This window comes from Strix aluco, chromosome 4, assembly GCF_031877795.1.
Source record: "Strix aluco isolate bStrAlu1 chromosome 4, bStrAlu1.hap1, whole genome shotgun sequence".
In the NCBI taxonomy this organism is placed as follows: domain Eukaryota; kingdom Metazoa; phylum Chordata; class Aves; order Strigiformes; family Strigidae; genus Strix; species Strix aluco.
In genome coordinates, this window is record NC_133934.1 from 13,435,693 (window position 1) to 13,448,894 (window position 13,202).

General features: G+C 40.7%; 1 protein-coding gene across 1 annotated transcript; it reads right to left on the bottom strand.

Moving 5' to 3' along the window:
- Nucleotides 1-2,321: 2,321 nt before the first annotated feature.
- On the bottom strand, nt 2,322-5,835 carry S100P (S100 calcium binding protein P). The gene is made up of 2 exons (XM_074821354.1): nt 5,698-5,835; nt 2,322-2,526 (listed from the first exon to the last, which is right to left on the bottom strand). Exons 1-2 carry the CDS (start codon nt 5,833-5,835, stop codon nt 2,377-2,379), a joined length of 288 nt encoding a protein of 95 aa, XP_074677455.1. The 3' UTR covers nt 2,322-2,376.
- Between the last annotated feature and the right edge of the window lie 7,367 nt (nt 5,836-13,202).

Below are 13,202 nucleotides of genomic sequence, written 5' to 3' on the forward strand. Positions count from 1 at the left end.
GTAGTTCAGAGAAATATTACTGTTGTCAATAAAGCAAATAATGTTACTTCTGCAAGTGTAATATATGTCATGCAATTCATCTCCAGCCATCCAAGAACTCAGCAGACCTCTGAGTGTTGCTCAGCGTGACTGTGTGCCTCAAGGATTTGGGGACTAGAAGGCAGACCCCTGCTCAAAATGGTCAGTTGCAAGAGCTCAGTCTGTAGCAGAACTAGAATGGGGACAACCCCCGGCTGTCCCTTTCAGCAGGGGACAGACATGCACACACACACAGGCAGACACATGTATGCATGCTTCCTGGCTCTTGAGCGATCTCTTGCATGCACAGATACTAGTTTATGAAGAATTTATTAGAGAATGAGGAATCATTAGTTTTTTATTGTATGTCCATGCTAAGATGGGAATCTGTTCTCAGCCAGGTGCCGGGGATAAGGCATGAATGTGGGCAACTCTCACTAGTTTTTGGTTGCATATTAGGTATGGTGTCTGATTTAACCATGACCACAAGCTAACAGCACCCATTGAAGCACTGTTTTCAGCTGCACCAGTGGCTGCTGCCACTCGTAACAGTTGTGGCTCTGATGCTTTTTGGGTGGGGGCCACCCCTCTGCGGGTGTCTGTGCCAGGTACGGTGCTGGTGGGTACACCAGCTGTGCATAGTGTGAGGGGGATAGGAGACTCTGAGGGGGTTGGACGGCTCTGGTGGGGACAGAGCCACATTCACCAAGCAAAGCCCAGCCCCTGATCATAACTGCTTGATCTGACCCAACAGTGCTGGGGCAGAGAAGAGCAGGGCCTTTCCCAAAGCAGCCGGCAGTCACATCCATTAAAGTGCATTGGGACACTGTGCCCTTGGTGTTAGGAATAAAGTTTTAAGTGGTGTTTAGTTGGTACAGCCAAACAGAGGAACTAAAGACAGCTAGATGAAAGGACATCCGTAATGATTAAAACAGGCTGAAATAAACCCAAACTTTTCCCAGCAGGTTCCCCAAAAGATGGATACACTTAAACATATGCATACCTATACGTGGTTGTGAATGGGTCAAACCTGTGGTTTAACTTCATACTCAGGAAGCATAATGAAACTAAGTTCTTGTTCCAGCACCAGGTATGCAACTATGGTCAACTATCTCATTGTACCAGGCTTCAGTAGGAAGATGAATATGTTTTTGCAGTTAAAGCAGTTCTCTGCACCTACAGAGCTCTTGCTCCTACATTTGCTGTGCTGCATGATCTCCCAAGGCCTCCAGCCGGACCCAGAGCCCTGCACAAAACCGATGTGGAGCTGCATGGAGAGTTGCAGCACCTCTACCTGCACAGCACGTTTGCACGTGCAGTAGGACAGGGAATGACTTAGGTCTTGGCATAAGGTAGGAATAGCACCAAACAAGACTGTTCTGAAGATAAAGGAACTAAAATTGATGTTTTTGCAGTTTGCACTGGGATGCTCACAGGCGAAGTGCTTCAAAATACAGATTGGTTCAGTCCTGCTCCAGCTGCACAGTCACAGCTGATGTCCGTTCCCTGCTCCACTGAAGGCAAACTTCTACTTCTCTGCATGGACATTTTTCAAGTAAAGAAGCAATAATTGCTGCCATTAGTCTTGCTTCAGGAAAAAGTATTATGGCATGCTATTTGGGGGGTTATTTATTTAAAATAGAATGGTTGTAGTGTACAACCCTACATACACTGCTGATGGTAGAGTAATATCATTGTATTGGTGCAAAAGCCTTATTGTGTTACAGGAAGTCAATTGATATAAGCTGGATGAGATGGTTCACCAGCACATAAAACTGCAAAGAATCCTCCATGCTGAAAAAAAAAAAAAAAAAAAAAAGTGTTTGGGTTTATGTTGTTTTCTTAACCAAGAAGGAGCCTACATGGCAGCCCTGCAGCAGTCACACAGCTGAGGGTACCAAACAGGCTCAAAGGCAGCCCTGGTGAGACCAAAGCAGCCATGGTGGCACACGTGTGGATTTAGGCTGCAGCCTCTATCAGCTGAAGCTCAGCAGGCTTCATCCCAGAGATGCTGCAGTATAAAAGCAGCCTTCAGCTGATTCATGGCTCAACCAGCATTTAACCTTGTGCAGTCTCTGCACTGGGATGAATATTGAGCCTTTTGGCTAAGAATAGAATTTTAAAAAGCAGAGAAAGAGAGAAACTACTCAATATGAGTTCCTGGGAGCCATTAAACCCAGGGTCTTCCACAAAAGAGCAGAAATTAAGATTCAAGACAGGGAAGTAAGCACAGTAGGATTTATTTTTACAGCCCAGCATGCTTGTAAACTGCATGGCGATACATGGATGAAGTGACAGGATCCATACCACTAGCATATGGAGCACAGGCAAAGATTGCTTCTGTGAGCTGTTTGACAATTATTTGGCTGCTTTCTGCTCAAAATGTTTGTGACAGCAGCAAGTCAGAGATGCCACAAAGATGACAAATTCTTTGAAGTCCACTTGGGAATCACCATTTGCATCCAGGTTCTTGAAGACTTTATCAATAGCATCCTTGTCCTTCCCCGACTGCAAAAGAAAGGGAGCAGGTTGAGGTGAGAGGTGGCACAAACCCTAACGCTGCAGCATCACTACCCACACCGAAACAAGGGCCTTGGTGGGGCTCCGGGCCCTTGCCAGGGTGTGGAGGGGGGCACCCGGGGACCGTGAGGCTGACACCAGCTCGAACACATTGTACTTCTCTGTGGGGGATTGCGGTTGAGTTGCCTGGGAGGTGGGGGCATGATGGAGGTGTAACAGCTCCTGCACACAGCCCTGCCATAGGCCTGCCGAGAATATCTGGTTATCATGTTTTCTGCTCATGAGACTTTTATTTTTTCCTTCTCTTTGCTTGTTTTGTGCATTATATCTTTGGGTATAAAGCCATGAGTCTCTTCACACAATGTTTGGCAGAGACAACTGTTCAGTGCCCAGCACAGAATGTGGGACTGCGTGGGACTGCCGTACCTCCGCCTGCCCATCTCGGTGGGAGCCGCACATCTCCTTCTCCAGCTGCCTGAAAAGCACTTCATTCCTGCAGGAACTCATGCCACCACTGGCCTCAGGCCCAGGCTGGGGGGTTTGGGTGGCAGCAGGACCAAGTGCAAGTCCCAGCATCCTCATGGCATGGGCGCAGACCCACATCTTCCCACCCTCTGCACAGCGGCAGCAAGCACATCACCTCCTCTGAAAGCACGTGCTCCTGGGTTTATTATACTTGAGTGCTGCAGTCATGCATCAGCACGGAGAGGCATGTTTTCTATGTTTAAAACAACATTTATCATGATTAATGCTGTGTAATGGAAACCCCTGAGGACAGTACCCAGCTGAATTATATGCCATGTGTTCCCCATCTGCTCCCCTGGAAAGGCTCGGCTGGAGCTCGGGCAGTTTGAAGTTTTGCAAAATGATGCTTTCCTGGGGCAAATGTCAAATATAAGCTTCATTAAACACTGCTGCCCCAGCAAAGATGCAAACAGCCTCAAAAGTGCTTTGAGTGCTCCCTCTGGCCTTGGTGCCCCTCACAAGCTGCTCACAGAATCTGGCACCTGGGAAGGTACCTCCTCAAGTAAGCATGATGCTAAGCTTGAATTACAGCAGCGAAAAATATCAGAAAAATCTTTTTCTTTCTAAGTTGTCATAATTCTGATGGACTGACTGAACCAGTACATCTCGAGGCTGATGTTAAGCAAGGCACCACCCAAGTAAAAAGAGATTTATTTTTAAAAAGTTTTACCAAAAAATATATATATATTAAAAAAGTTTTTTTCTAAAGTAGCTTACAGGACAGCTTTTTGGCTTGAGTCCTGGCACTGATTATCTCGTGATTTTAGAAAACGCAGTTTTAAAAATCAACAGGGGATGTCAGTAGAGACCTACCTAATATAAGAAACAACCATGTGGATTTTGAAGCTAACCAAAAAATAAATCTGATATTATACTAGAAAGAAATTATATAAACTTTTGGAAAATTTCCACGAATTTAAAATAGTTACTACCTTAATTGAAATCTGAAGGCACTTCTTGATCATGGTCTAATTAACTAAATTTCTCATTCTGTAATGTCGTGTTTCACTTTAAATATATGCACCTTTAAAATCACTAAAAATTGAACCAGTTCCCTAGATTTGTCTGATGAATGTGTCTGGAAGGTGTTATTCCTTTTCACTTTGCAAATTACAATCAGTTTTAATTTTATGAGTGAATTTTAAAAATTATTTAGTGAAATATAAAAATTAGTTTTAGCCTCTGAATTACTTCTGAAATGCACACGTAGGAATTATTTTTTGGAAACTTTTATAACCGAGTCTAATACTTCAGTCCTGTGGCATGGATTTATTTCTGCTACTAATTATCTTCCTGGAAAATTCCAGTTTTTCCAGCAGTTTCAGGAAATCAGTAGAGCCACTAAGAGCAGCTGCTGGGGAACTGGAAAAGGTGGTGCCTGGCCAGTAAATGTAGTCAGGAATGACTTTTGAGCATCTTCCCATTTGGTAGCTGTCTAGTGCAGCGGCTCCCCACCTTTATTTAGACCAAATGTCAAGTTTCTGGGGGATTTCCATGCCCTCTTAGAATTGCGGTTTTGTTGTTGGTTTTGTTTTTCTTTATGTGGAAGTGCTATAGGTAACATACAGCTCCATGATCAGGAATAGGATGCTTCCTGTGATGCTGTTGGGTCACAACCACTGATCTGGCTTACAGTTTTTTCAGAGACATTTTCATCTATCCCCCCCCCAGAGCCATCCAGGTTCTTATTCTGAATATTGCATCTGTGTTTCATTTGTGAGTCATAAATTCAGCAGGCATGGATTTCATACAGTGATTTCGTATAGCTTGCATGGAAAGATACTAAATTGTATCAAGTACCCTGGCTCCAGTGCCCTGAAATAGTTGTTAAAAAATTGAATTATGCTGGATACAAAATGTGGTAGCCACATTTGGAACATCTGATTCTAGGCTTTTGCAATTAAGAATAAAACTGTACAGATAGATAAACATTACTCCTGTGTGGAAAGAACAAGCCCTTTAGAAGTGTTTTCTGGATTTTAGTGAAGGGAAGCAAATAAAAAACAATTGAAAGTGAAAAGCACTTTGTCTCCCAGGCAGCTAAAGCTTTTACTACAATATATTAAGCATTCTGAATACCCACTAAGAGATATTTTATATATATATATAAACCTACTTAAATGCACCTGATGATTACATGCAAATCTATGTTGTAGAATACTTTTTCAGGTTTTTACTATTAAAGACAAAGGCAAGCCAGTTTGCTCTGAGTTCATCTGCTGTTCTTGTTTATGCATCATTTTGACGAGCACACTGAGTATATGGTATAAATACCTAGAGAAAGTAAGTGTATAAATATTTAGAGAGATTCCCCATCTGCAGTCAAGATCTTCAACAACGTAACTACCTTCACAGCAGTTGTGACATGATGTGAGGTGGTAAATCTGGGGATAAACAGAAGTAGATGAATTCTGAAGATGAAACTCAATCTGTTTCAAAGCCATTGTCCTGATAACTCGAGTGATGAATTTAGTAAACAGGGAATAGCCCTGAATATTAGAATCAGTTTTACACAGTATGTGCAAATACTTTTTTATTTAAAATTTTTCTACAAACCATGTATATACTAAAACCTGTGTCTGTAGGCAGCCCTTGCACCCACTACATGGAAATGATGTCACACTGTTGTCTTACCGACAGGAAGTTTGGGAGCTCTTTTTGCAGGAGGTTCTTTAGTTCTGCTTTGGTGAGGGTTTGCCTGTTGCCGTCAGTCTTTGCATACTTGTCAAAGACAGCAATGGTCATTCCCATCGCAGTTTCCAGCTGAGACATGTTGCTGCTGGAGTCCGGCTTTCTTCTGAACAGGAACGGCCTCAGGTCTCTCTCGGAGGATGGAGACTGGTCTTACTCTGGGTTTTTTATGCAACTGTCCCATCCAATCAGTGGTTGCACACCAGAGGGACAGTAATCCCTTAGCAAACATCCGTATCTGAGCACTGTTTGGTGTACACACCTCTGTGCTGACAGCTATTCAAAACTCAAGCTTTATCACCCTGGTGTGGCTGGTACAACCAGTTGCTCACCAGCAGAAACCAGCCTCTCCTTCAAGATACACAGTGTGACTAACAAATTAAAATCAGATTTTGATACTGTCTGTTTGCTCAAGAATCAGATTTGTTCCCTCAGATATCCCCATCTGAGCAGAGGGTTGATAGCCCAGCAGAATATTTGCTAGCCTGCTCAGGAGGAAGAGGAACATGTCACTTCACTACCATAGTTAGGGACTCTGCGAGGTGCTGCCTGTACTGAGCCAAGAGCAGACATAGACTGCCCTCTCTGCCATGCAGAGGACCTTGTTGCAGACCAGATGGCTCACTAGCACACACTGGGGGTGGGATTCACTGGATCAAAAGTAGAGGTCTGCCACACAGACAGCTAACTTGGTCCCCTGGGCTTGCCCTCCATCCATAGTGGATGTCTGAAACAGGTCTGATGAACCAGCATCTCTCCAGGGCTGGTAAAGGGAGCCTCGCAGAGCTGCTCCACAGAGAACTTGCTCAGATGGGGATATCTGAAGGAATAAATCTGATACTTGAGCAAACAGCCAGTACCAAAATCCATCTTGATCTGAAGTGAAATAACTTGTTATTGACCCTATGCAGCATCAAACCTTGCAATAAAATTGACTGTATTGAAAACAAAAGGTCACTTTGAAGTTCTGTGGTCCTCTGGCTTCTGATGAACCCTGTGATTTGCTTGAAAACTGTGGTGCCCCATCATTAAAATGCCAAGCACACTGGTCCCACATCTGCACACAACAGAGCTGTTCGAGGATCTGTGCTGGGAGCTGAGTGGTACATGGACGGCGTTATCTCAGGTGTTGGAAGCTGATCAGCTACAGCTACACTGAGTTTTGAACAATTTAAAATTTCTGGCCAAGCAGCAGGGTAACTTGGCCTCTGTCAAACTCCAGGTGGCTGTGCTAGAACTGGAAGAGCTCATTTAAGGTGAGTTACATCTACACTAGATGCAGAGTGGACACACTGAGCAAATTATTTGTGGGAACCTATCAAAACTAGGGCATCATCCATGAATCATGCTGATGAACCCCAGGGTGCAGTGTTCTCTGTAGAAGACCCTGAGTATGGATTCCCAAAATTAAACCTGAGTTTGGATGTCTTTGGACATACCTCTGCATGCTTGAAGATAAGTTTCCACTCATGTTATGCTATAGACAAGTTATCAAAAAATGGTTTTAATTGAGAAAAATTTTAAAAATTAAACTCCTTTCTCCCAGATGTCTATAGCCACCTGTTCACCAGGCAAAATCTGTCCTGTAAGAGCTACAACATCTCAGAGCAAGACTACACATCACAAGTACATGGAAATCCAGCACCTTTCTGAAACAAAGACCCCATGATTTTCTGTCTTACATTCTCCAACAAGGGATTTTGCATTTCTCAGAAACTCACAGCAACATCTCAGGCTGTATGATTTATTCAAACAGTTTATGAGAACTATTTGTTCCTGTGAATTCAACCTCATAACATAGTTGCAACTGATTTGCATTAGGTGGATAAGGGTTTTAAGTAAAGTGTGATGTTTTTACATGAAAGTGCATGTTCAACCTGTGGGGTTCCTTCAGAAGAAGGAAGAAGAAGAGAGCAAACAACTGGCCCTTGTTAACAATGAACATTCATCTGGTATTTGCATACACACACAACGGCAGTTGCTGGTGGGTCAAGTGCCAGGAACTTTTCTTTGTCCTTTTCTGACATATATCTGTAACATGAATATTAAACATGGCCATTAAAGAAAAAACGAGTCGTCCCTCCAAAGAAAAACTTAACAACATAAAACATCAACTTCATGCATTCTCATGACTTTGAATCGTGAACATGTGTGTTAATTATGAAAAAGAAGGGCAAAAAGCACCCTGAAGAGGCAGAGGGGGAGATCATTAGCTTCAGTCAACAGGATATGTCAGTATGTTCACACCTTTGCCACATAACCTAGCAGAAAAGGTGTCCTCATTCTTGACCCATTTTCCTCTGCTTGTTTTTTTGTTTTTTTTTTAATGTATCATATTTGTACTCATGCATGTGCACACACATCAGTACTGCTCAGAGTTTTCAGTTCACACTTTTTGTATTGTTTAAATATTTTCTTACAATTTGTTTTCCATTAAAAATAGCAGTTCTGTGCACGAGGCACAGACTGTTATAACTGTTTGCAAAAACAAAGCAGAGTACAAATAGGAGGCACACACAGGAGATCAAGTGGTGTTTTGATGCGAACCCATCTGTCCAGCTTCCCAGTGAGATAATCCATTTTCTGTGGGCTTGTTTAAATTTTATACTATTATTTTAATGTAAACAATATCCATTATTTGCTTCTTTCAGGTTTCTTTCTTCGAAGAATGGTATAGGCAACAGCTTGGATGAGTATTTACTGAGGGTTTGTACAGAATTAGGTTTTGCTGTTCCTCACTTACACCAGAAGTTTAAATTATTTATGTGATACAAATGTGGGCTGTCACACAAATAATTTTCAAAAACCATTCAGATATACTCAAATTCTGTGGCATCTGGCCAGATGTTCAGGCTTACACGAGATTTGTGCGACCTTGTGCTGATTTTCTCTTAGAGAATAAATTTTATTCTATGCTCTTTGCAGCAGAGTCTGTTTTGGAAAAGTCTGAATACACACATTTATCAGCTCTAGTCTAAAGAGCCATTTGTGCCACAGCCAGTTGAATAGCTGAAATGGGATAGCTGAAATGTTCAACTTCTGTTAGAGTCTGTCATTCCATAAAGCTTATTCCAAAAGGTGCAGGAAGTAACACTAGAAGGACTTTTTGATGATTTCCACAAATCTGTTGTGTATCTGAATGGAAAAAGCACAGGAGGAAGAAAACACAACCTGAAATCATGAATTCTCTGTTTTTCTTAAGTTGTAGCTTGGCAGCAGTACAAAAAGCACTTCATTTTTCTGTTAGCAAGAGGATAACATCTGAACCTAAACAAGCATTACATGTTCCATATTGAGACAAAATTATCAAAAACCTCAAATTTTCCAGTGTCTTCGATTGTTTGTTGAACTTAAGAGTATCAACACATTCCATTTACTAAAGAGTAAGGTTTTCCTTTGCACTGTTTCTGAAATCTTGCTCTAAGTCTGGGTAACAGTTTTTAATGGTCATTTAATTTCCACAGTGCATGGTAAATTTATTTACGTCTAGTGATTAAATGATGCAATTACTACATTATTTTGCAAAACAGTTAGAAAGATTAGACTAAACAGGCACTGCCGAGGCACAGACAGAGGAGGATTTTGTACAAGCACAGTGTGATGTTCGGTGACGCTGTATAGGTTCTGTAAATTATATACATATAGGTTTTAATTATTTTATTATAATTTACTTCTCAAAATATCCTTAAAATATATTTCACAAATGAAATTAATAAGCTCACATACTGTTCAAGTGAAGTTTAAAGGCAGGTAAAATGGGGAAGACCAATGTCAACTGACTGTGTGACTTCCTGAATTGAGAGTTGGGTAATAACACTGTCACCTGACAAAACTGTACCATGAGAAACATACTTTCATCGCTGTATATTGACTCTACTCAAACACATTTATTAGTGCACTAGACATAGCCATATTAGACTGTAAAATCAATGTATATATTACAGCCAATAAATTAATATTTACAGGGTAAATACTTCTGTCTAGTTTTCAATCCTTGATTCAGTGATTTCCTGGATGCTAATATTTACAGGGTTTTTTTACACTCGAGTTTTAAGGTTCATGATACTAAGGCTTCCAAGACTACTTTTTTGTTTGTTATAATGGCAGAGAGGTCACACGCTAAGGTAGCTGAATATTGTCCACTCAAGTGCTTTAGTCGTGATTTCCAAATACCACAATTATTCAGTCGGTCTCACACAGGCAGTCCAATTGTCATTTGCTCTTCTTAATGCTTATAAAATCCTACTCAAATATAAGGCCATCATGCTGAGCTGTGGTCATCATCGTAAAAAGTTGTTCTATGGCATGGTCAGAAAGCATAGGAAAAAAAGACAAAGAAAAATAACACAAAGAAAAAGAGAAAGACAAAAAGAAAAAGGAAAATAAGATAAAAAAAGAAAAAGAAATGAACTGTGAGAGGATATATTTGTTTTGTAAACTTTAAAAGAGACTGAGCGAACCTTTTAAAGGAAGTGCCCATTTGTTAAAAGAGAGGTAAAGACACACAAGAGTAACTGAGTCAATGCCAAGAAAGCTTTTAAAAGACTTTCATATGCAAAGAATATTTTGGCTGTGTTAAGCTCTCATGAACTAAGGAATACTATTTTTCCTTTATTGTACAAAAGCATTTTCTCAGAGGGAAGTAATCCCAAAGAAAAAGTGGCCTCCAGTTGAGTGTCTGTGCAGGCAACACGTCAAGAAAAGACTTTTGTGTGCAACATAAAAATATTTTTTTTGCATTTTAAAATATTATTTTATGCATACATTGAAGAAAAGAGAAGGGCTGACCTGGTATCACAGAACTGTGTGTGAAGTGAGGTGCTATCCGTATACACTGTCAAGGAGATTTACAAGGCAATTTGACCAAGTGGAAGTTCCCCAAGCACATACATTTCAGAGAGCTGGCTGCTTTTGGTTTCCAGAAAGTAATCACAGGGCGTAGTGCAACTGATAAGAAGACTTAACGGCTTTTTCAGTAGGCAAACACTGACATCCTTCTGTCATTGTTAATGGGGCAGCAAATGAGCATGCCAGGCTCAGAAATACTGAAAGGTGGGGTGGGAAATCAGAACCAGAGCATGCTTTTGTAACAGATATTTTAACTTCAGGTTTTGCTTACCAGAAAAAGAGAAGACCTTCATCAAACAGGAAAATAAAAAAAGGACCTGCACAGAACTGGAGAGTCCTTGACTGGGGCATGAGCATGAACCCAACCATGAACAGACTCTTACCTAAAGCCAGAGGATACTTGAATGTGTTGAGGAAACGTCATTGATATAAATATGGGAGTTGTATTATTCTGGACAAAATTTGTCTTTTAAATGTGTTTAAATCTATCCAGATGGACTATCTACTGGGTGTATTTAGTAGAGTAGCCATTTGTGTGACGATTGCTGGTTATGCTGTCTCAGAAATGACCTGTGCCTGTCTGAGGTCCTCACGCTCAGCACTCAGGCCCACTGCTCACATTACTTTGCTACCACACTGCAGATCTGAAGGTGAGATGAGAAACCAGTTGTTATTCTTTCTACCCAGAGGCAACTGGCTCATTTTTTCCCTGAAGAGCTTGAATGAAATGGTAGCTACTCTTTCCATTTCCTCTCTTGCTCAATAGCAGTCCCTGTTTAGATTAGACCTAGAGTTTTTAGGTTAAGATTAGTCTGTATTTTAAAAGAAATTTAAAAGGACGAATTGTATTTAATATTGTACAGCTGCTAAACTGAGAAACGAAAGTTATTCTGTCTGAGCAAGCCCAATCAGCCCACTGGTATTTTTGAAGTGTCTGTCACCTTAATACCTGACCTTTTTCTACCGTCTTCATTAGAAATGCTTATCTTGTTTTTCCTCTTTCCAGAATTAAAAGCTATAAAGTGAAAAAAATGGGAGCAATACCTATTACTTGCTTTCATGTTTTATTTCCACAGCAGTTTCAGAAGCCCCAACTGTGGACTGCAATCCTGTTATGCCAGGCAATGTACAGATACAGCATTCCTAGCTCATGGAGCCAATCATTCAGTTTAGGACAAGACAAGAACATCAGCAGGTAACAGAACATAGAGCATTTCAGAGCAGATGCACATGACAGGTCAGATTACTTGTTATTATTTTGAACCCTTACATTTTTTAGTTATAGGTCTAACCTTCATCTGTCTTTAGTCCACTAACAATGCTAAACACTTTCTCTCTGCCTTATCCTTTTTATACTCCTCTACCTCTGTGGAGTTGAATACTTCCCAAGACAAAGTTATGAAGTAACTTTGGTAAGAGCAATTCTAGCTGTATAAGATGTTGCTGAGTCCTGCCAACTGGGTCTGCTCTAGAAAAAGGACAAGGAATTAATTGTTGTCACATCTTATCGGCCAAAAAAATCCACCAGCACCCATCACCAGACCACAGCAACACAGCCAAAGCCTTGTTCCCAGAATGTAGTAGTTCATCAGAATCCTTCCTCCCACCTCAGTATTTCATATTATGTAGAAAATGAGAAGCATTTACGTATTAGCACCTGTCTTTTCTCTTGGTCAGAGAAATCGGTTAATGCTCTTTTGATCTGAGTATTCTTTTGTCAGTTGTATTGCAGTTTCTTGTTTACGAAATACTGAGACATGACAGCTTATTAAAAGAAATAATAATTTTAAAACCCCTTTACAGCTGCCTTCATTATAACTACCCAAGATAAGCATGATGGAAAAAATAAATTCTGATCATCTGTCACATCCCATCATCTTATAGATTTACTCTCTGGTTTATTTCTGCTGTTATTTATAGAGGATGTGGCAATATATCTTGATTTGGAGTCTGATGGTGAAGTAGATGCAGCATAAAAAATTGCATTTGAGTTTGAAAGCCCAGTTCTTCAAGGCAGAATAAAACCAACATAGCAATCTCTTTAGGACAGTGGAAACATGGACCCTGTGGACCCCATGACACACTTCAGTTTCCCCTCAAGTGGTATTTTTCCTTAAATTTGGGATCTATTTGAAGATCGCAGTCTTTAAAAGAGAAGCAGGTAAAAACATTTTAGCTCAGACAGAGTATTGATTTCAACTTTTATTTCCCTAGCAATGCTGAGAACTAGGCAAGAATTACAATTCAAACAAAACCCTCCCTGTTTGCATAGATCACACTTTCTCTATAGATTTAGCCTATCTCCAGAGTTACACCTGCCTAATGAAGGAAAGTTTTTAAACTGAGTGTTCTTAAGTAGTTGAATGAAGATATCCTTAAGTCTATTTAAGCCTAGGCTGTAGCTGTTGAGTTTTTGAGAACAGTGACAGTTTTGCAGTGGTTCTTGATGTCAGCAGAACAGAGAAACCACTTCAGAGAAAATCAGGTTTCAAACAAATTTTAGTCAGCCATGTAAATGTCATTGCTGTTCTGACAGCACCATTATCAGGCATGATATTATTAGTCATAGCATCACACACAAACATGACTATTTTACCAAT

Excerpts from the sequence above, each read along its gene's own strand:
- S100P (XM_074821354.1), bottom strand. The coding sequence starts at position 5,835 with ATGTCTCAGCTGGAAACTGCGATGGGAATGACCATTGCTGTCTTTGAC. Across the intron at positions 2,527-5,697 it reads AGCTCCCAAACTTCCTGTCG|TCGGGGAAGGACAAGGATGC; the intron begins GTAAGACAACAG and ends TTTCTTTTGCAG.